Genomic DNA, 15,534 nt, shown 5'->3' on the forward strand with positions numbered 1-15,534 from the left:
TGTTTAGAGATGCTGCTGTTTAGAGATGCTGCTGTTTAGAGATGCTGCTGTTTAGAGATGTTAATGTTTAAAGATGCTGCTGTTTAGAGATGCTGGAGATGCTGCTGTTTAGAGATGTTAATGTTTAAAGATGCTGCTGTTTAGAGATGCTGGAGATGCTGCTGTTTAGAGATGTTAATGTTTAAATATGCTGCTGTTTAGAGATGCTGGAGATGCTGCTGTTTAGAGATGTTAATGTTTAAAGATGCTGCTGTTTAGAGATGCTGCTGTTTAGAGATGCTGGAGATGCTGCTGTTTAGAGATGCTGCTGTTTAGAGATGCTGGAGATGCTGCTGTTTAGAGATGTTAATGTTTAAAGATGCTGCTGTTTAGAGATGCTGGAGATGCTGCTGTTTAGAGATGTTAATGTTTAAAGATGCTGCTGTTTAGAGATGCTGGAGATGCTGCTGTTTAGAGATGCTGCTGTTTAGAGATGCTGCTGTTTAGAGATGCTGGAGATGCTGCTGTTTAGAGATGCTGCTGTTTAGAGATGCTGCTGTTTAGAGATGCTGGAGATGCTGCTGTTTAGAGATGCTAATGTTTAAAGATGCTGCTGTTTAGAGATGCTGCTGTTTAGAGATGCTGCTGTTTAGAGATGCTGCTTATTAGAGATGCTGCTGTTTTTGTCTACCACATTTTCTTATAATAATGGATCCCCTAACCCGTTATCTCTCTCTCTCCCTCTCCCGCTCGCTTTTCAATTCAAAGGGCTTTATTTTCATGGGAAACATATGTTCTCTCTCTCTCTCTCTCTGTCTTCCACCCTTCTGTCTGTATTTTTTTGTTTTAATTAGTTAATAAGCCCTCATATTGTATCCAAATCCACAGCCTCTGCTCAGTAAAGCAGGGGGATAATCTGGCCGCTTACACACACAGTAACACACACACACACACACACACACACACACACACACACACACACACACACACACACACACACACACACACACACACACACACACACACACACACACACACACACACACACACACACACACACACACACACACACACACAAATACACAAACATATGTGCACAAACATATGTGCCCATGCACAGTTAATCAATGTGCTGACTATAAGCTGTGTGTGTGTGTGTGTGTGTGTGTGTGTGTGTGTGTGTGTGTGTGTGTGTGTGTGTGTGTGTGTGTGTGTGTGTGTGTGTGTGTGTGTGTGTGTGTTTGTGTGTGTGTGTGTGTGTGTGTGTGTGTGTGTGTGTGTGTGTGTGTGTGTGTGTGTGTGTGTGTGTGTGTGTGTGTGTGTGTGTGTGTGTGTGTATGTGTGTGTGTGTGTGTGTGTGTGTGTGTGTGTGTGTGTGTGTGTGTGTGTGTGTGTGTGTGTGTGTGTGTGTGTGTGTGTGTGTGTGTATGTGTGTGTGTGTGTGTGTGTGTGTGTGTGTGTGTGTGTGTGTTACCATTGCCATCCTCATAAAGGTGAACCACACTGCTACCAAGATGATATTTGCTCACCTCATTCGTTAGTTTAGGAAGAACAATAGAACAATGAATAGTTCACCTCAGGTTCAGATTCAAGATAGTAAGAAAGAAAGAGATCTGTTCAGAGTCAGCCCTGTTCTTGTAGAGACCAGATAGGCAACCAGAGGTATCTCCCTTCACAGTGAAAAGGCAGAGTCTGGCATCCAGATGGAGGTATCTCCCTTCACAGTGAATCAGGCAGTGTCTGTGAACCAGATGGAAACTCTCCCTTCACAGTGAATCAGGCAGTGTCTGTGAACCAAATGGAAACTCTCCCTTCACAGTGAAACTACCAGAGTCTGGCAACCCTCTCCTTACTGGACAAATTTAGTTTAGTTTATCTAATCTTTTTTTATTTATAAATGTTTATCCTAAATCTATTTATTTGCAGAAGCACTGCAGATGAGTGTGAATATGTCTCTTTCGTTACAGTTAACAGATGGAATCATGGCTTTTAGAGGAGCTGTACTGGAGTTGTCGCTAATACAATCATACGTCTATTTAAAGATGCAAAACAATCGCTCTGCCATTTCCAGGTGGCAATTATTTTGGAATAGTTAACGTAAGTTCAGTTCATGTGACAAAACAAGCAAGTGTAGTGTGGAGAATAATTGAACCGTAAGCAAAAATATTGTATTTTCAGGGGTAGGAAGCTGGTGTACAAACCCGAAAGAAAAAAATAAATTAAACTTAAGAACGGGAAACATAGAAATAGAGCATATAGAACAGCTTCTTGGACTTGCTGTCAAGTCATATCTATAACTGTTTGGGGGGGGGACTTTATTGCAGCTTTAAAGCGCAATTTAAAAAAACAAAATGATTACTTGATTATCTCTAACTCTTTCTTCCCACCCCCTCCCCCGTCCTAACACCCATTAACATAGTCACTTTAATAACTCTACCTATTATGTACATATTACCTCGACGAACCGGTTCCCCCCTTCACATTGACTCTGTACCGGTACTCCCCTGTATATAGTCCCGCTATTGTTATTTTACTGCTGCTCATTAATTACTTGTTACCTTCATTTTATATTATTTTCCGTATTTTTTTAAACTGCATTGTTTTTTAGGGGCTAGTAAGTTAGCATTACACTGTAAGGTATTGTATACCTGTTGTATACGGCACATGTGACTAATACAATTTGATTTGATTTGATCTAACTCTCTTTTTATTTTACCCCCCAACCCCCCTATCCTCCCCGCCTTATCCCCCCGATCCCTCCTCTCCGCTCCCTCCCCGATTCCCCCCCCCCCTCTCCCCTTCCTCCCCAATCCCCCCTCTCCGATCCCTCCTCTCCGCTCCCTCCCCGATCCCCCCTCTCCGCTCCCTCCTCCCCGATCCCCCCTCTCCCTCCCTCTCCGATCCCTCCTCTCCGCTCCCTCCCCGATCCCCCCTCTCTGCTCCCTCCCCAATCCCCCCTCCTCTTCCTCCCCGATCCCCCCTCTCCGCTCCCTCCCTGATCCCCCCTCTCCCCTTCCTCCCCGATCCCCCCTCTCCGCTCCCTCCCCGACCCCCCCTCTCCGCTTCCTCCCCGATCCCCCTTCTCCGCTCCCTCCCCGATCCCTCCTCTTCGCTCCCTCCCCGATCCCCCCTCTCCTCTCCCTCCCGAATCCCCCTCTCCCTCCCTCCCCGATCCCCCCTCTCCGCTCCCTCCCTGATCCCCCCTCTCCCCTTCCTCCCCGATCCCCCCTCTCCGCTCCCTCCCCGACCCCCCCTCTCCGCTTCCTCCCCGATCCCCCTTCTCCGCTCCCTCCCCGATCCCTCCTCTTCGCTCCCTCCCCGATCCCCCCTCTCCTCTCCCTCCCGAATCCCCCTCTCCCTCCCTCCCCGATCCCCCCTTTCCCTTCCTCCCTGATCCCCCCTCTCCCTTCCTCCCCGATCCCCCCTCTCCCTTCCTCCCCGATCCCCCCTCTCCCTCCCTCCCGGATCCCCCCTCTCTGCTTCCTCCCCGATCCCCCTCTCCCTCCCTCCCTGAAACCCCTCTCCCTTCCTCCCCGATCCCCCCTCTCCCTTCCTCCCCGATCCCTCCTCTCCGCTCCCTCCCCGAACCCTCCTCTCCGCTCCTTCCCCGATCCCCCCTCTCCCTTCCTCCCCGATCCCCCCTCTCCCTCCCTCCCCGAAACCCCTCTCCCTTCCTCCCCGATCCCCCCTCTCCCTTCCTCCCCGATCCCTCCTCTCCGCTCCCTCCCCGATCCCTCCTCTCCGCTCCTTCCCCGATCCCCCCCTCTCCCTTCCTCCAGTCTCGTGCTTCTTCAACTTCACAACGCCGTCTGGGGTGCTGCTGTCCCCTAACTACCCCCAGGAATACGGAAACAACATGCACTGTGTGTGGCTCATCATCACCAAGCCAGAGAGTCGGATCAACCTGGCCTTCAATGACCTCAGCATGGAGAAACAGTTTGACTTCCTCAGCGTCAAAGACGGTGGCAAGGTATGGTCATGTTTCCATCGATCGATCAGTCAATTTATCATTCGGAGCAGCAGGGAGCCTAGTGGTTAGAGCGTTGGACTAGTAACCAGCAGGGAGCCTAGTGGTTAGAGCGTTGGACTAGTAACCAGCAGGTAGCCTAGTGGTTAGAGTGTTGGACTAGTAACCAGCAGGTAGCCTAGTGGTTAGAGTGTAGGACTAGTAACCAGCAGGTAGCCTAGTGGTTAGAGCGTTGGACTAGTAACCAGCAGGGAGCCTAGTGGTTAGAGTGTTGGACTAGTAACCAGCAGGTAGCCTAGTGGTTAGAGTGTTGGACTAGTAACCAGCAGGTAGCCTAGTGGTTAGAGCGTTGGGCCAGTAACCAGCAGGTAGCCTAGTGGTTAGAGCATTGGACTAGTAACCAGCAGGGAGCCTAGTGGTTAGAGTGTTGGACTAGTAACCAGCAGGTAGCCTAGTGGTTAGAGTGTTGGACTAGTAACCAGCAGGTAGCCTAGTGGTTAGAGTGTAGGACTAGTAACCAGCAGGTAGCCTAGTGGTTAGAGCGTTGGACTAGTAACCAGCAGGGAGCCTAGTGGTTAGAGCGTTGGACTAGTAACCAGCAGGTAGCCTAGTGGTTAGAGCATTGGACTAGTAACCAGCAGGTAGACTAGTGGTTAGAGCGTTGGACTAGTAACCAGCAGGTAGCCTAGTGGTTAGAGTGTTGGACTAGTAACCAGCAGGTAGCCTAGTGGTTAGAGCGTTGTGCCAGTAACCAGCAGGTAGCCTAGTGGTTAGAGCAGGTAGCCTAGTGGTTAGAGCGTTGGACTAGTAACCAGCAGGTAGCCTAGTGGTTAGAGCGTTGGACTAGTAACCAGCAGGTAGCCTAGTGGTTAGAGCGTTGGACTAGTAACCAGCAGGTAGCCTAGTGGTTAGAGCAGGTACCCTAGTGGTTAGAGCGTTGGACTAGTAACCAGCAGGTAGCCTAGTGGTTAAAGCGTTGGACTAGTAACCAGCAGGTAGCCTAGTGGTTAGAGCGTTGGGCCAGTAACCAGCAGGTAGCCTAGTGGTTAGAGCAGGTACCCTAGTGGTTAGAGCGTTGGACTAGTAACCAGCAGGTAGCCTAGTGGTTAAAGCGTTGGACTAGTAACCAGCAGGTAGCCTAGTGGTTAGAGCGTTGGACTAGTAACCAGCAGGTAGCCTAGTGGTAAGAGCGTTGGACTAGTAACCAGCAGGGAGCCTAGTGGTTAGAGCGTTGGACTAGTAACCGAAAGGTTGCAAGTTCAAATCCCTGAGCTGACAAGGTATAATTCTGTCGTTTTTCCCCTGAACAAGGCAGTTAACCCACTGTTCCTAGGCCGTCATTGTAAATAAGAATATGTTCTTAACTGACTTGCCGAGGTAAATAAAGGTACAAAATAATTAAATAAATCACATTTTTGATTAACTTTGTTATTATTTCATATTTTCACTCATATCTAATCTTGTCTTTCTCTCTCTCTCTCTCTCTCTACATCTCTCTTTCTACCTCTCTCTCTCTACCCCAGGCTGAGTCTCCCATCCTGGGTACGTTCTCTGGTGACGTGCTGCCAGCTCCCATCACCACCAGTGCCCACGTGGCACGCCTAGAATTCCTGACTGACCACACCTACACAGACCGGGGGTTCAACATCACCTTCACCAGTGAGTGGAGGGGAGGGGAATATGTGTGCTAAGGAGGAGTGGGGGGGGACTATGTGTGATAGGGGGGGGGGGACTATAAGGAGTAGGGGGGATGGGGGGGACTATGTGTGATGGGGAGGGGTGGTGGGGGGGACTATGTGTGATAGGGAGAGGTGGGGTGGGACTATGTGTGATAGGGAGAGGTGGGGTGGGACTATGTGTGATGGGGGGGGTCTATGTGTGATAGGGAGAGGTGGGGTGGGACTATGTGTGATAGGGAGAGGTGGGGGGGACTATGTGTGATGGGGGGGTGGAGGGGGGGGACTATGTGTGATAGGGAGAGGTGGGGGGGGGACTATGTGTGATGGGGGGGTGGAGGGGGGGGACTATGTGTGGTAGGAGGGGGGGACTATGTGTGACTATGTGTGATAGGAGGGGGGGGACTATGTGTGATAGGGGGGGGTGGTGATGGGGGGGTGAGGGGTCTGTGTGATGGAGGGGTGGAGGGGGGGGCTATGTGTGATAGGGGGGGTGGAGGGGGGGACTATGTGTGGTAGGAGGGGGGGGACTATGTGTGATAGGGAGGGTGGAGGGGGGGGCTATGTGTGATAGGGAGGGTGGAGGGGGGGGGCTATGTGTGATAGGAGGGGGGGGACTATGTGTGATAGGGAGGGTGGAGGGGGGGGGCTATGTGTGATAGGGGGGGTGGGGGGGGGCTATGTGTGATAGGGGGGGTGGAGGGGGGGGACTATGTGTGATAGGGAGGGTGGAGGGGGGGGCTATGTGTGATAGGGGGGTGGAGGGGGGGGGCTATGTGTGATAGGGGGGGTGGAGGGGGGGGACTATGTGTAATAGGAGGGGGGGGGACTATGTGTGATAGGGGGGGTGGAGGGGGGGGGCTATGTGTGATAGGGTGGGTGGAGGGGGGGACTATGTGTGGTAGGAGGGGGGGGACTATGTGTGATAGGGAGGGTGGAGGGGGGGGCTATGTGTGATAGGGGGGGTGGGGGGGGGGGGCTATGTGTGATAGGGAGGGTGGAGGGGGGGACTATGTGTGATAGGAGGGGGGGGGACTATGTGTGATAGGGGGGGGGACTATGTGTGATAGGGGGGGGGGACTATGTGTGATAGGGGGGGGGGGGGACTATGTGTGATAGGGGGGGTGGTGGTGGGGTCTATGTGTGATAGGGGGAGTGGGGGGGGGCTATGTGTGATAGGGGGGGTGGAGGGGGGGACTATGTGTGATAGGAGGGGGGGGACTATGTGTGATAGGGGGGGTGGTGGTGGTGGTGGGGTCTATGTGTGATAGGGGGGGTGGGGGGGGTCTGTGTGATGGTGGGGTGGAGGGGGGGGACTATGTGTGTGATTGGGTGGTGGTGGGGGGGACTATGTGTGATGGGGGGGACTGTGTGTATTAGGGGGGGTGATGGGGTGGTTGCATAGCAACATCATCAACTTCCGGGTAGACAGGCTAAGAGCTAGCACACTCAACTGAAAGGATACTGTTTGTTTACAGTATACTAAAAGGAACTAACAGTATATAGCATGTAGTATACACTTATTAAGTATGTCGTATACAGTCTCTTGTATTTTTCTGTCCGCATTTGTGTGTGTGTGTGTGTGTGTGTGTGTGTGTGTGTGTGTGTGTGTGTGTGTGTGTGTGTGTGTGTGTGTGTGTGTGTGTGTGTGTGTGTGTGCGCGTATGACTGTGCATCAGTCTCGTTATGTCTGTGTGTGTGTGTGTGTGTGTGTGTGTGTGTGTGTGTGTGTGTGTGTGTGTGTGTGTGTGTGTGTGTGTGTGTGTGTGTGTGTGTGTGTGTATCAGTCTCGTTATGTGTGTGTGTGTGTGTGTGTGTGTGTGTGTGTGTGTGTGTGTGTGTGTGTGTGTGTGTGTGTGTGTGTGTGTGTGTGTGTGTGTGTGTATGTGTACCTGTGTGTGTGTGAGTGTGTCTGGCACCATGCAGTTCTCTATGTCAGATCCTCTGTCTGTCTCCTAGAGTGTTGTTCTTCTCCTCACCCTTCCTTTAGTCTCCTCCTCGTCTCCTATTCCCTTTCAACAGAGCTAGACCCGGGATACAAAACTAGACACAACCTGCGTTTTATAAACTCAGACAGTGTCCTCATTAAATTCCCACAGACATGACTGGCTTCGCTACGTTCTGTTCTCAGCTGCTCTAATATTGACTTAGAGTTGGGTATTGTGGGTATTGTGGGTATTGTTGGGTATTGTGGGTATTGTTGGGTATTGTTGGGTATTGTGGGTATTGTGGGTATTGTGGGTATTGTTGATATTGTGGGGTATTGTTGGGTATTGTTGTGTATTGTTGGGTATTGTTGGGTATTGTTGATATTGTTGATATTGTTGGGTATTGTTGAAATTGTGTGGTATTGTTGGGTATTGTGGGTATTGTTGGGTATTGTGGGCATTGTGGGTATTGTTGGGTATTGTGGGTATTGTTGGGTATTGTTGGGTATTGTGGGTATTGTGGGTATTGTTGCGTATTGTGAGTATTGTTGGGTATTGTGGGTATTGTTGGGTATTATTGGGTATTGTGGGTATTGTGAGTATTGTGGGTATTGTTGGGTATTGTTGGGTATTGTGGGTATTGTGGGTATTGTTGGGTATTGTGGGTATTGTTGGGTATTGTTGGGTATTGTGGGTATTGTTGGGTATTATTGGGTATTGTGGGTAGTGTTGGGTATTGTGGGTATTGTTGGGTATTGTTGGGTATTGTGGGTATTGTTGGGTATTATTGGGTATTGTGGGTATTGTTAGTATTGTAGGGTATTGTGGGTATTGTTGCGTATTGTGAGTATTGTTGGGTATTGTGGATATTGTTGGGTATTGTTGGTATTGTGGGTATTGAGGGTATTGTGGGTATTGTTGGGTATTGTTGGGTATTGTTGGGTATTGTGGGTATTGTGGGTATTGTTGGGTATTGTGAGTATTGTGGGTATTGTTGGGTATTGTGGGTATTATTGGGTATTGTGGGTATTGTTGGGTATTGTGGGTATTGTGGGTATTGTTGGGTATTGTGAGTATTGTGGGTATTGTTGGGTATTGTGGGTATTGTGGGTATTGTGGGTATTATTGGGTATTGTGGGTATTGTTGGGTATTGTGGGTAGTGTTGGGTATTGTGGGTATTGTTTGGTATTGTTGGGTATTGTGGGTATTGTGGGTATTGTTGGGTATTGTGGGTATTGTTGGGTATTGTTGGTATTGTTGGGTATTGTGGGTATTGTGGGTATTGTTGAGCATGGCTGGGTATTGTTGAGCATGGCTGGGTATTGTGAGTATTGTTGAGCATTGTTGGGTATTGTTGGGATTGTGGGGATTGTGGGTATCATTGGGTATTTTTTTTAATTTATTTTTATTTCACTTTTATCTAACCAGGTAGGCTGGTTGAGAACAAGTTCTCATTTGCAACTGCGACCTGGTCAAGATAAAGCAAAGCCGTGGGACACAAACAACATAGAGTCACGCATGGAATAAACAATAAACAAGCCAAATACACAATAAAGTCAATGAAGTCAACACAAGTCAATGATACAGTAGAAAAAAATAAAGTCTATTTACAGTGTGTGCAAAAGACATGAAGGAGGTAGGCAATAAATAGGCCATAGGAGCGAATAATTACAATTTTGCAGATTAACACTGGAGTGATAGATGAGCAGATGATGATGTGCAAGTAGAGATACTGGTGTGCAAAAGAGCAGAAAAGTAAATAAAAATTAAACAGAATGGGGATGAGGTAGGTAGATTGGGTGTGATATTTACAGATGGACTATGTACAGCTGCAGCGATCGGTTAGCTGCTCAGATAGTTGATGCTTAAAGTTGGTGAAATAAAATTCTCCAACTTCAGCGATTTTTGCAATTTGTTCCATTCACTGGCAGCAGAGAACTGGAAGGAAAGGCGGCCAAAGGAAGTGCTGGCTTTGGGGATGACCATTGAGATATACCTGCTGGAGCGTGTGCTACGGGTGGGTGCTGCTATGGTGACCATTGAGCTGCGATAAGGCAAAGCTTTACCTAGCATAGACTTATAGATGACCTGGAGCCAGTGGGTGTATGGCCAGCGACGAGTATGTAGCGACGGCCAGCCGACTAGAGCATACAAGTCGCAGTGATGGGTGGTATAAGGTTGGGTATTGTTATCACATAGTGAATAAGGCACTACATAATGAATAGGGCACTACATATTGAATAAGGCACTACATAGTGAATAGGGCACTAGATAGTTAATAAGGCACTACATGGTGAATAGGGAACTACATAGTGAATAGGGCACTACATAGTGAATAGGGCACTACATATTGAATAAGGCACTACATAGTGAATAGGGAACTACATAGTGAATAGGGAACTACATAGTGAATAGGGCACTACATAGTGAATTAGGCAATACATAGTGAATAGGGCACTACATGGTGAATAGGGAACTACATAGTGAATAGGGCACTACGTAGTGAATAGGACACTACATAGTGAATAGGAAACGAAATAGTGAATAGGGCACTACATGGTGAATAGGGCACTACATAGGGCACTACATGGTGAATAGGTTACTACATGGTGAATAGGGCACTACATGGTGAATAGGGCACTACATAGTGAATAGGGCACTACATGGTGAATAGGGCACTACATGGTGAATAGGTCACTACATAGTGAATAGGGCACTACATGGTGAATAGGGCACTACATGGTGAATAGGGCACTACATGGTGAATAGGGCACTGCATAGTGAATAGGGCACTACATAGTGAATAGGACACTACATGGTGAATATGGCACTACATAGTGAATAGGGCACTACATGGTGAATAGGGCACTACATAGTGAATACGGCACTACATAGGGCACTACATTGTGAATAAGGCACTACATAGTGAATAGGGCACTACATAGGGCACTACATGGTGAATAGGGCACTACATAGTGAATAGGGCACTACATAGGGCACTACATGGTGAATAAGGCACTACATAGGGAACTACATAGTGAATAGGGCACTACATAGGGAACTACATTGTGAAACAGGGTGCCGTTTCGGGGACATTCTATTCCAACACCGTCTTATTGACTGTGTCGAGATGCCGTGAGATATAATGATCGCCGAATCCTTCGATTTGGGAAACACACGGACGTTAATGCATTAATTAGCGAATTTGATAAATAAAGACACAATGTTGTGAATGAACGTCGAGACATGTTAATTGAAGCCGACAGATAGTTCCCTCCGAGCAGCAGGCCTCCTCTCACGGGCAGACTTGTTTTTGGGGGGCGGGGTTTAGGGCAGGACTCATTCCATTAGTCATGTTAATTAAGCAGCTGACAAACTATATAGAGGAGATTGTTGGTGGAGTGTGTGGGTGTGTGTGTGTGTGTGTGTGTGTGTGTGTGTGTGTGTGTGTGTGTGTGTGTGTGTGTGTGTGTGTGTGTGTGTGTGTGTGTGTGTGTGTGTGTGTGTGTGTGTGTGTGTGTGTGTGTACGGAGGTGGTTGTGATTGATTAGAATTTTCTCCCCTATTTCGTATCCAACTGGCAGTTACAGTCTTGTCCAATCGCTGCAACTCCCCAAAACCCTTACAACCCCCCACCACATCCACCCCCTCCCAGCCCATACACCCCCCCCCCACAGCCCATCTAACCCCCCCATCCCATCCAGCCCATCCAACCCCCCCACCCCCACCCACCCCATCCAACCCCCCACCACATCCAACCCCCCCACCCCATCCAACCCCCCCACCACATAACCCCCCCCACATCCAACCCCCCCACCCCATCCAACCCCCACCAGCCCATCCAACCCCCCCACCCCATCCAACCCCCCCCAGCCCATCCAACCCCCCCACCAGATACAACCCCCCCACCACATACAACCCCCCCAGCCCATCCAACCCCCCCCAGCCCATCCAACCCCCCCCAGCCCATCCAACCCCCCCACCCCATCCAACCCCCCCCACCCCATCCAACCCCCCCACCCCATCCAACCCCCCCAGACCCCATGCAACCCCCCCACCCATCCAACCCCCCCACCACATACAACCCCCCCACCCCATCCAACCTCCCCCACCCCATCCAACCCCCCCACCACATCCAACCCCCCACCCCATCCAACCCCCCACCCCATCCAACCCCCCACCCCATCCAACCCCCCCCACACCATCCACCCCCCCCACCCTATCCAACCCCCCACCACATCCAACCCCCCCCACCCCATCCACCCCCCCCACCCCATCCAACCCCCCACCCCATCCAACCCCCCACCTCATCCAACCCCCCCACCACATCCAACCCCCCCACCACATCCAACCCCCCCAGCCCATCCAACCCCCCACCCCATCCAACCACCCCCAGCCGATCCAACCCCCCCCCCCAGCCCATCCAACCCCCCCACCACATACAACCCCCCCACCCCATCCAACCCCCCCAGCCCATCCAACCCCCCCAGCCCATCCACATCCCCCAACCCCCCCAGCCCATCCAACCCCCCCACCCCACCCCATCCAACCCCCCCACCCCACCCCATCCAACCCCCCCAGCCCATCCAACCCCCCCACCCCATCCAACCCCCCCCAGCCCATCCAACCCCCCCCAGCCCATCCAACCCCCCCACCCCATCCAACCCCCCCAGCCCATCCAACCCCCCCAGCCCATCCAACCCCCCCACCCCATCCAACTTCTCCAAACTTCCTCTCTATCGTGCCGAGACAATTAATCCTTAGTGATTATTCAGCATTTTATTCAGTTACCCTTATTAACTCTGTTGACGTATGCACAATCATCTCCAAACTGGCATTTCTGCTTTCCACTGTCCGGGTCATGTTGATAACCTTTCCAATGAAAGCTATGAAGTCAATTTAATTGACTATCAAGGGTCCTTTGACACAGATTTCTGAAAAAAATAAAAATAATAAATGTAAACCCATGTCAAGACTAGTACTTTATTTTTATTTTTATTTCCCCTTTAGTTACCTTTAGTAGAAGCAGCAGTCGTGAACAGATGGTCCAGTGACTACCGGAGTAGCCATGCTGACGCCATCAGTCGATCTAGTAGATTCACCAATCTGTTTTACAGCCTCTGTATATGAGACATCAGGATTAATTACATATCTTTGTGCCTCTCTAGCCTCTCTCTCTGCAACTGGCATCCACCAATTACTAGACTGTGTCGTTGTCGTCGTCCCCCCCACCCCCCCCACACACACAGTTTCACATTGTTCCCAGAGCCACCATAATCATGTTCCTCTCCACACTTTGACATTTAAAACACCGCTATGGGGATTGGATAAATTCTCAGACGAATGAAACTAAGGAATCCTAAATGTACTTTCTCAGGCGAAAACCTTCTCAAACCTCAGTAGCCGTCACAACTTTCCACTCCGACACATCATTACTCTTATCCCCCCCCCCCCCTGTCTTCATGCTCTGCCCTCTCTCGGTAGCAAGGTGTTAGGTTCTCATTGTTCAGAGTAAATAAACTCACGGATACTAGAGAAGCAGAGGAAGTTTAACCGAGTTTAATTCTTCCCAAAAGGTTCAACACAGTTGTATTCAGACATAAACAACTTCTGATCTATCATATATTTCATATCTCAATGTTCAAAGTTTAGCCCAAATCCAACAAAGGTGTCTTTTTTACCTAATTTTTTTACACTATAGACTATTCAGGTCCTTGAACCTCATCCCTTTATAGACCCATATCGTCAGAACTATTAACCCTATTGATGGCTTTACCTCTACAAACTTCTCTCCATATCCTCCATCGCCGCATCCTCACTATTCAATGCTAATTGAATAGTGGTAGCTCCACTAAAACCAGACAGGTAGCTCCACTATAACCAGACAGGTAGCTCCACTATAACCAGACAGGTAGCTCCACTAAAACCAGACAGGTAGCTCCACTATAACCAGACAGGTAGCTCCACTATAACCAGACAGGTTGCTCCACTATAACCAGACAGGTAGCTTCACTATAACCAGACAGGTAGCTCCACTAAAACCAGACAGGTAGCTCCACTATAACCAGACAGGTAGCTCCACTATAACCAGACAGGTAGCTCCACTATAACCAGACAGGTAGCTCCACTATAACCAGACAGGTAGCTTCACTATAACCAGACAGGTAGCTCCACTATAACCAGACAGGTAGCTCCACTAAAACCAGACAGGTAGCTTCACTATAACCAGACAGGTAGCTCCACTATAACCAGACAGGTAGCTCCACTATAACCAGACAGTTAGCTCCACTATAACCAGACAGGTAGCTTCACTAAAACCAGACAGGTAGCTCCACTATAACCAGACAGGTAGGTCCACTAAAACCAGACAGGTAGCTCCACTATAACCAGACAGGTAGCTTCACTATAACCAGACAGGTAGCTCCACTAAAACCAGACAGGTAGCTCCACTATAACTAGACAGGTAGCTTCACTATAACCAGACAGGTAGCTCCACTATAACCAGACAGGTAGCTTCACTATAACCAGACAGGTAGCTCCACTAAAACCAGACAGGTAGCTCCACTAAAACCAGACAGGTAGCATCACTATAACCAGACAGGTAGCTCCACTATAACCAGACAGGTAGCTCCACTATAACCAGACAGGTAGCTCCACTAAAACCAGACAGGTAGCTTCACTACAACCAGACAGGTAGCTCCACTATAACCAGACAGGTAGCTCCACTATAACCAGACAGGTAGCTTCACTGTAACCAGACAGGTAGCTTCACTATAACCAGACAGGTAGCTCCAATATAACCAGACAGGTAGCTCCACTATAACCAGACAGGTAGCTCCACTATAACCAGACAGGTAGCTCCACTAAAACCAGACAGGTAGCTTCACTATAACCAGACAGGTAGCTTCACTAAAACCAGACAGGTAGCTCCACTAAAACCAGACAGGTAGCTTCACTATAACCAGACAGGTAGCTCCACTATAACCAGACAGGTAGCTCCACTATAACCAGACAGTTAGCTCCACTATAACCAGACAGGTAGCTTCACTAAAACCAGACAGGTAGCTCCACTATAACCAGACAGATAGGTCCACTAAAACCAGACAGGTAGCTCCACTATAACCAGACAGGTAGCTTCACTATAACCAGACAGGTAGCTCCACTAAAACCAGACAGGTAGCTCCACTATAACTAGACAGGTAGCTTCACTATAACCAGACAGGTAGCTCCACTATAACCAGACAGGTAGCTTCACTATAACCAGACAGGTAGCTCCACTAAAACCAGACAGGTAGCTCCACTAAAACCAGACAGGTAGCATCACTATAACCAGACAGGTAGCTCCACTATAACCAGACAGGTAGCTCCACTATAACCAGACAGGTAGCTCCACTAAAACCAGACAGGTAGCTTCACTACAACCAGACAGGTAGCTCCACTATAACCAGACAGGTAGCTCCACTATAACCAGACAGGTAGCTTCACTGTAACCAGACAGGTAGCTTCACTATAACCAGACAGGTAGCTCCACTATAACCAGACAGGTAGCTCCACTATAACCAGACAGGTAGCTCCACTATAACCAGACAGGTAGCTCCACTAAAGCCAGACAGGTAGCTTCACTATAACCAGACAGGTAGCTTCACTAAAACCAGACAGGTAGCTCCACTATAACCAGACAGGTAGCTCCACTATAACCAGACAGGTAGCTCCACTATAACCAGACAGGTAGCTTCACTAAAACCAGACAGGTAGCTTCACTAAAACCAGACAGGTAGCTCCACTATAACCAGACAGATAGCTCCACTACACCAGACAGGTAGCTCCACTATAACCAGACAGGTAGCTTCACTAAAACCAGACAGGTAGCTTCACTAAAACCAGACAGGTAGCTCCACTATAACCAGACAGGTAGCTTCACTATAACCAGACAGGTAGCTCCACTATAACCAGACAGGTAGCTCCACTATAACCAGACAGGTA

At 49.2% G+C, this 15,534-nt stretch overlaps 1 protein-coding gene across 1 annotated transcript in view; it reads left to right on the forward strand.

Annotated features, from left to right (window-relative positions):
• Positions 1-15,534, forward strand: part of LOC129830508 (CUB and sushi domain-containing protein 2-like) — a gene marked incomplete at its 5' end in the record, with an annotated part of 366,155 nt that overhangs the window by 241,001 nt on the left and 109,620 nt on the right. Inside the window, 2 exons of the mRNA XM_055893082.1 lie at positions 3,759-3,949; positions 5,470-5,605. Of these exons, the coding sequence (XP_055749057.1) occupies positions 3,759-3,949; positions 5,470-5,605 (327 nt within the window). The remainder of the gene's footprint in view (positions 1-3,758; positions 3,950-5,469; positions 5,606-15,534) is intronic.

The sequence above is a fragment of the Salvelinus fontinalis genome, chromosome 32 (genome assembly GCF_029448725.1).
Source record: "Salvelinus fontinalis isolate EN_2023a chromosome 32, ASM2944872v1, whole genome shotgun sequence".
NCBI classification, from domain to species: Eukaryota; Metazoa; Chordata; class Actinopteri; order Salmoniformes; family Salmonidae; genus Salvelinus; species Salvelinus fontinalis.